Source organism: Aplidium turbinatum, chromosome 3, assembly GCF_918807975.1.
Source record: "Aplidium turbinatum chromosome 3, kaAplTurb1.1, whole genome shotgun sequence".
Classification (NCBI taxonomy): Eukaryota; Metazoa; Chordata; class Ascidiacea; order Aplousobranchia; family Polyclinidae; genus Aplidium; species Aplidium turbinatum.
In genome coordinates, this window is record NC_137474.1 from 11,366,724 (window position 1) to 11,375,045 (window position 8,322).

General features: G+C 36.6%; 1 protein-coding gene across 1 annotated transcript; it reads left to right on the forward strand.

Moving 5' to 3' along the window:
* Positions 1–2,448: 2,448 nt before the first annotated feature.
* On the forward strand, positions 2,449–7,228 carry LOC145766546 (bifunctional arginine demethylase and lysyl-hydroxylase JMJD6-like). Its single transcript, XM_082578268.1, has 6 exons — positions 2,449–2,544; positions 3,147–3,272; positions 3,643–3,770; positions 4,775–4,910; positions 6,669–6,801; positions 7,103–7,228. Exons 1-6 carry the CDS (start codon positions 2,449–2,451, stop codon positions 7,186–7,188), a joined length of 705 nt encoding a protein of 234 aa, XP_082434394.1. The 3' UTR covers positions 7,189–7,228.
* Positions 7,229–8,322: the final 1,094 nt, after the last annotated feature.

Consider the following 8,322-nt stretch of genomic DNA (forward strand, 5'->3'; position numbering starts at 1 on the left):
ATTGCTTTACTGATTCCAGACGTAGAAAAAGCTAAACCAACCTACGTTTCTTCAGAAGCAGAGCACAATAAATTCTAGTTTAGTTTACAAAGTAATTTAGTTTCACGAAAAATTAACAAACAACGGTAGACCCAGCTAGACAACAAACGGAAATTTCTCTGTCAATCTTGTGACAAGGTCTGTCAGTAATTTAAAGCCGTTACGAAACTGCCACGATTAGACTTCCTACAAAAGAAGCTTCCTCAATCCATAGCCTACTGTAGATAGCTTTATATTCCCACAATAACAAGAACTTCGAGAGTCTATCAAGCGTTCTCATCTCTCCCAAATTTTCAAGATAACAGGTTGGTCACAGCGGTAAACCATAATCTCTTCGTGGGAAAATTGTAACATAAGATTCCCGGATCCGTTCGTCTGTATGTAATGACCGAAAGAAACACTCTTCTGGAAACGTCTATTCGAGAATTGTATTTCTGTAAAAATAGCTTCAAAGCTGTCGAAAATGGGGTGCAACGCGATACACCACTAAAAACTTGTCACTACAATAAACTACTTAAATAAAAGACGGAAATTTCGTCCAGCTGGCAGCACTAAGCAAAACAGTTAAATATGCGACTAACTTTCAAGCAACAATTTTACGAATGACGAGAATAATTTGCAATATCTCAAACGCACGTAAGCAGCTGACGTAATAATGATGGGCAATGATAAGTTATTCAAGCACCTGTTCAAGCCTGGCCCACACCTGCTCAAGTCTAGCTCACACCTGCTCAAGTTTGGCTTACACTTGTTCAAGTAATTAAAGATTTAACGATGATGTAATGTTATGCTGCAGCTGCAAATGTTTTACAGGTCTTGCAAACGATTCTGCAATCTGCTCATTTTTAGCAATAGTCCATTACGTCAGACGCCAAGATTCAGTAGACCTGAACGGTTTTATATGACGTTTGATACGAAAATTGTCCGTAACACAGGTGTCTTGTAGTCTACATCAATAGGCTACTGAAATTAACTTCTAGGTGTTATTTAGACTGTTAGGCCAGTAGGCTAAGGAAGACCTTTATCGTCATGGCACCACCTGGTCAACAGTCTGCATTAAAAGATAACTTTTCCAAACTTGTGTTATGTGCTAAATGTGAACTGAACATTTCGGATGAAGATTTTGTAAACTTACCATCAGTTATACAAATCAGAACAGAAGAGAGAAAAAGAGAAAAATGCAACAAGCTTTATGCTGTTAGCTTACTCTTTCTGCTTGTTTTTGGACTGCCCTCTTTTCTAATTTTAAGCATTGCTCGAGAAACAAGTTTCGGAATTGCTTTTGTCAAAAGGTAGGCTATTAATATGCAGCCTCTGCCTAAGCTTATACTTTCAGGTCCTATAGCGTATAGCCTATAATTTAGGCCAGTAATCTTCAATAAAAAGAAACCTATTCTTAACAAGCTATTATACAGCCTATTTAACTTCTCGCCTATTAAGCACCTCTAGATAGGTTACCAAGTTAAATCTCTCTGACCAAGTTCAAACAAGACGGGTGACGTAAACCACTGAGTAGTCTATTCTTTGGATATGGTGTGTTTTCTGAAAAGTGTTTTTATTCGCGGACCCGAGGATTTCATTCGTAGCCTACTACCGGACCCAAATTATCCTCTCAACGGTCCTGGCTACAGCAGCCTTTGGGCAGTGCCGGTCTTAGAGTATTTCGGGTCCTGTGCGGAATATGCTTTGCGGCCCCTAATGACAATGATCCAATTCAGTAGCGTAGCTAGGTATTTTTAAAGGGGAGGGGGGGTTTGAACGGCCGGCAAGCGAAGCCTAATGGCGTGTTTGTCGAAAGCGACACCCAGCAACGGGGGTCCGGGGGGCCTCCGCCAGAAAATTTTGAAAAATTACTTTGAATTTGGTGCATTCTGAGAGCATGTTCAACAAAAATACCGGTACTTGGATACCGGTACTTGCTTGTGAATCGAATTGGATTTTTTCCATTGGAAATGACACAAATTACTGCATTTTCTGAAAGGGACAGTACATTAGGCCTACAGTATGATCTACAATCCCTAATTTTCTGAGTAAATTTTGAGCCCCCTAATTTACGAGCCCTGTGCGATCGCACGGTTTGCACACCCTAAAGACCGGCACTGCTTTGGGGCTAGGCTATATAGTTTAGTTACAAAACTTATTACATTTTTGCAGTAGGTAGGTAAATATCCCACTGGAAAAGTCTCCCAAAAATTTAATCTCAAAAATCCACATGATTGCTGAGTATCTTTTCGAAATTTCGCCTTATTTTTGCATTGTGAACATTTACCGTGGAATTCTAGTGTAGCCTATGACCTAAAATAGTTTTAATATGGAGACTGATTGATGTGAATAGAATTAACATATTACAGGGTGCATGCATTGACTGCAGATGATGACAACTTTGATGATGTTAATTGTATAATTCCAATGCCAGAGATTCTTGGTGACAAATTTCGCCCTCCTGTTGACTGTCGCTTGTGCGCTGGTATTCAAGGTATCAAAAGAGTAACCAACCTTCCACACGTAAGTAGGCTAGGCTACAGTTAATTAAAATTAGTCGCTTTCTGCAGTAGCCTAACGGTATTTTGTCGAAATTTGAGATTGAAACTCGTTCACAATTAATTTAACCCTCTCAGCAGGGGCCTAATCGGGGGGCAAAGCGGCAATTACTCCCTAAAATATTTTTAATAAAAAATTCACGCTCTGTTAAAGAATCATGTGACAAATTTTTGCCATTGATCAAGGCTGAAAGTACACTTTCTAATTTTTATGGCAGAGGCCTTCCAGACCTCCCTTGTTGGCGCTTCGCTTTTGGTGATACGTGGTCGGCTTTAGTCACCTGTGCAAAAGTACTTATTTGCTTTCCCCTTCGAAAACTTGTGCTGACTACGCCCCTGCCGCTCAGAATATACTTCTAAACGTGTCTAGGCTATAATTTAGGCTATCCCTCGGATGTTAATAAGACTGCACACCATTAAACGAAAAAAATGATTCTTAAGTGTCACTGACCAGTGACCATTCGTTACGACGTGTGTGTTCTACTGCATAAGAGGTGCATTATTACTTTAAAACGTAACAGTATAATGATATGTAATTTTATGTGTTTGTAAACAATTATTTTACAGCAAGAATTTTTAGACAAGTATGCTTTTTCTATGCAACCAGTAGTGATTGAGGATGCTCAAATGAACTGGACGGCAAACAAAGCATTTAGTTTTGACTGGTTGAAAGAAATTTACAGCGATAAAAAGGTAACGTGACATTAAAAAATATCTTTGCTGTGATTAATATCATGATCTATATAGTAGGCCTATTCATGCTTGATATATTTAAGAGTCGTAGTCCTCACAATAATCTGACAAACGTTTGCTTTAATTTAAAATATCCCAGTATGGCTATCATAAAATGTGTTTTCGTTCTTCCAATTCAAAATTAATTTGTTCTGTTGAATACTTTAGCTTTCAGTTTAATTAAACAACGCATTATGATTAGTTTACCTGTGACTTCAAACTTCAAATGTGGTAAGTTCATCTCAAACTCGATATTTAATTGGTCATGATTGAACGTGATCAAGCTTAGCAGGCATATAAGTTCTGCTATAGCTATTATTTCAAATTGTAGGTGGTTGAAAAAGTTGAAAAAGAGGGTCAGTTCTTTCCTTTTGAAACCGAGTTTTCTTCTCTTGATGATTTTTTCAACATGTCTTCGAGCCGAGCTAACGGGGAAGAAATGCCGTGGTATGTTGGATGGTAAGTATGTCAAGGGCTCGGCCCAAAAATTCGTATGATATCTACCATATGATGCAGTCTACAATAGGTGTAAGCTCATCTTGTCTCAATTGGTTTTAATGAATCCAACCACTCAGATCTAAACGCTTTCTACTCCATTCAATTTCATGAAAAGTGTAGAGTTCATTTTTAATTGAAATAACATCGCAGGGCTAAATGTGTCAATGTCAAGTTTGGCTTATTTTTTTCGTTTTCAAATAACCTATGTATTAGTCTTTCAGTAAGTTGCTTCCAAATTATTGGTAACGCTACACCAGTTTAGTTGTGCAGATATTGTCCTACTTATTTCAATTGTTTTCTGCTGTGCTTGATATCAAGTAGCCTACTTTTCACTAATATAATTCAAATTTGTTACATTTTCACAAAGAGAGAGAATTTTTATTTCGTCTGTTTTGAAAATGGTACGGTACGAGAATAAAATCAGGACGAGAAAAAACGAGCACCATGAAAACTAAATTCCACAACAGACGGGAAGCAGCGAAAGACTGTATATCAGTCATCTGTATATCAGTCATCAAGTCAGCTGCTTCCATTGTCCTTAATGTAACAGATGCCAAACATCGGCAAACCTACGTTTAGACTGCAAAGATGGTTGGAAAAAGTTAAAAGTAAAACAATCATAAATTGTCGAATTTTTGCAATGCAAAAAGCTTGCTTGCGTTAGGAAGACGCAGTAATATGGTGAAGTAAACGCGTGGGAGCAAGCTTGCTTCAGCACAAATCTTACCATGACACCCACAAAAAAACACAGCGAAAGCAAAACACGCATAAACAGTCGCTTTTGTTGTGCTAAAACTAAAAGCCGGAACCAGCATATAGCCTAATGGTTGGTAAATTGAGCTACGTACTGAAGTAATTTGATTTAATTCCAGGCTAAATCATTTTATAGTAGTTGTGTTGTTTAGTATCAAATTGAAACCAAACTGCAGTGCCAGAAAATGTAAAATATTTCTCATTCCTTTCAGGAGCAACAATGATGGCAAAGCTGCAAATCTTTTGCGAAAGCATTACAAAACACCATATTTTTTGCCACCTGACTTGGACCACAGCAAAACTGATTGGTTGTTTATGGGGTTGCCAGGATATGGAGCCAAAATGCACGTAAATCGATCTAATTCTAAAGTTCAGATTCTAAACTTTCTATTTTGGGGGCGTTTTATAAGTCACTGCACTATACAAAGAAGTGTATAGCTCAGAAACAAAAGGGTTCTAGATAGAAATAGTTTTTCTTTCAATTTGCATGTTTCACGTTAAGATTATATTTATCTTTGTCACTGTAGTTCTTTCTTTGAAAACACTATGCTTTATCAAAGTACCAGCAGTGTTGTCCAACCAGCTGCCCATTTAAACTTGTAACCTAAATATGAAAATCATAAAATAGCGACTTGTAGTTAGTTCTACAACAAAGAATAAGGTAGGCTATGCCTATCGGTAGTGATTTTTGTTATTGCTAAACAATTTTTTAGGCTTAAAGTTGATGAATGCGTGGTATATGCCGTGAACTCAAAGTTGCAGTAAGCTACTTTTCTAATATCGACGAGAAACTCCTGAGGAAAGCCAGACGCAAAAAGTAGCCTACTGTGACTTTAGCCAATAAAAAACTTTCTCCTCACCATAATGTGGAATCTTCTTTGCATGATCCATCCAAAACTTACGTGAGTTGATAAACAACATCATCACCAACACGTTTTTCATCATCACTATCGTCTTCAATACCCATTTGGGCATACCTGGACACCATTAAACTGTTTTTTTCCCAACAAGCTTAGGGGAGAGTGGGGCACAATTGGACAAAAAATAGTAAAATAGAAGTCCCGTCTATATTAAAAGTCTAACAAAATCCAACTTTTGCACAACAACAAAGTATCACACTGTTAACAAAATGAGACGGTGAAACAACACTTAAGTAATGCATATTAAATACTACAGTCAATTGAAAAAATTATTTTTTTGTCCAATTGTGCCCCGGTAATGGGGCACAATTGGACATTTGCAAATATTATCAATGGTTTAGAAACAACAGTTTAAACCAACACAAAAGTAATCAAGAAACTGACAAGGACTCTAATAAATAGATTTTACTTGTTTATTGCAGTAAAATCAGGGACGTTGCCACGGGGGAGGGGGGTCTTGGAAAAGCAATTTTACCCCCCCTAAAATTTTATCTTGTCTCCCAAAATTTTTATTTTTAATGTTATTACAATTTACAACGTTTAAATGACATTGCGTTGCATGAGACCATGCAATATTAAAAGAACTACTTTTACAGTATGATCTACCATGTGTGTTGCTGTCCAATTGTACCCCAAAATTTGTGTCCAATTGTGCCCCACACACCAACATCGATTTAAAGTTGGGCAGGGACAACCTGTTCTAAAAGTCAGGTCAAAGCAAAGGTAATGAAAAGATACTTTACTGTATATGGCTTGAACAGAAAAAGAAAAAATCTAAAAATCTTTACTTTACATAAAAAAATTACGATTAAAACAAAATCCGCTAAAAATACTATACAGGTGCTAAAACACTTCCCACCGCCAAACTCAATACACGACCAACACAAACTCTTAGAATTTTCATAGTACAACGACTAATGTGAAACTAATTTTTTGCCAAGGCAGGGACTTTCAGAGTTTCCAATTTTTTCTATAAAATGCGATGTCCAATTGTACCCCATGTCCAATTGTGCCCCACTCTCCCCTATACCTCATCTTTCATCAAATTCGACTGCTTGTGTTTCTGCACTCAGTGTAACACATTAGTAAACTCTTAGCAAACACGTTTTTAGGTGACTTTAACGCTTTCGTTGGACTTTTTAATCGAAAACACTTGGTTCAATGCAGTCTATTTTGTTTTGTTAAGATCGATAATGTTAAAACTCATACCTGGCAAGCTCAAATTAAAGGAACTAAAAAATGGACTCTACAAATACCAGCAGAATGCCATTGGACATGTGTAACTGAAATGGAGGTTGTGGTGCATCCTGGTGAAATAAGTGGGTATAGAAGCTATTATAGCTGCATCAAAAGTAATGCTATTTTATCAAACATCCCAATAAAACATTGTAGATTTCAGTGGTTTGATATTTTCGCCCCTTTTGACTTTATCGCTTTAATTAGTCTAATTTTTAAATGGCCAGCATTGAAAACCACTGTTCTACAAAATATTTGGTCTAATCTTTTGTTAACGTTACGGAGTTTCAGAAATAAACTCAGGCTACTTCCTCATGACGTAGTAGACATGAGCATGTGTTTACTTTTGGCTTCATTTTAATAACTTTTAGTTTTTCTTTTCAGTTGTTTTGGACACAAACAGATGGTTTCATGAAACTTTGATTGTGGGAAACGAAACTAGCATTGTCATTGGTTCAGAATATTTTTAACGAACTCTTGCAGTTTGTTAGGCGCCAAACTTTGCTGATATAACTTGGTCAAATCGTTTTGTCAATTAAGTTTTTTCTAACTTATTGGCTAAACGTAAACTACCATTCATGTTACCAAATACTTAAATCGGCATAATGTCGATGAGATGTTTGTTGTGAAAAATATTGCGATGAAAACACAGCAAACAGCTATAGCCTAATGCTTTAAACTTGCTTTTGCTATCATTTGACATGTAATGGGCTCTAGCTAGATTTAATCTAGATTGTTATTATTGCATTGTTGCCACTTGGATTTTTTCAATTTAACAACTAAGTTATTTATCAGAAACAACAAACCGTACCTTATATTTTTATGCTTAAATTTTGATTCTATGTTCAGTTTAATTGTGGTAGCTTGGTAATGATTTAACGTTTCTTGAAAAATCTGCAAAAAGTTTTTCTATTTATTGCAGAAAACGTTTTCTTTGAAATAAGTTTATCGCGGTTTGCAAAATATTGTACATCAATGTACAGTATCATGTCAAGCTCTTGAAATATAATTGATTTTAATGCTTACGATCTTGATGCCCTACGTGTATTTTAATAAGCTCAATATTTCGATTGCAATTAATTGATGTTAAAAGGCTGATAAAATGATTGAAAAGTGGGAAAGCTCACATCACAAAAATCCATACAATACTTCACACCACTTGGGAGCGCTAAAGAGTAGACATCACCAAATCAACTTTAAGCTCGGCCTAGTTTATGCGTGGTCCTTGTAGGATGTTTTTGTCATAACTAAACTTTTGATAGAAAAAAAAAAAGTTACGCGTAGCCTACTGTAGGCTGCTTTTTTATGATAAGGAAAATGGAAATTGGATTTATTTTGTGCCATGCCAGTCGACTGCCTTACGTTCACCTAAGAAATAAGCTATCTTCGATCCAAATAAGCTGTCCTGGTATTTTTTTAATTTGATGTAACTACACGAAACACAGGGTGTTTCAACGTAAGTGAGGTCTTCCCTTAAACTGTTTGTCTAACGTCATTAGAGCTTAGCTGAAGAACCTAAGTTAGTTCTGTGCTCTATTAAAGCTTTCGCCACTGCAATGGCGGATCTGTGAATAGGCCCTACATCCGCCTTCAGATATCATTTT

Excerpts from the sequence above, each read along its gene's own strand:
- LOC145766546 (XM_082578268.1), top strand. The coding sequence starts at position 2,449 with ATGCCAGAGATTCTTGGTGACAAATTTCGCCCTCCTGTTGACTGTCGC. Across the intron at positions 4,911-6,668 it reads GATATGGAGCCAAAATGCAC|ATCGATAATGTTAAAACTCA; the intron begins GTAAATCGATCT and ends TGTTTTGTTAAG. Across the intron at positions 6,802-7,102 it reads GGTGCATCCTGGTGAAATAA|TTGTTTTGGACACAAACAGA; the intron begins GTGGGTATAGAA and ends TTTTCTTTTCAG.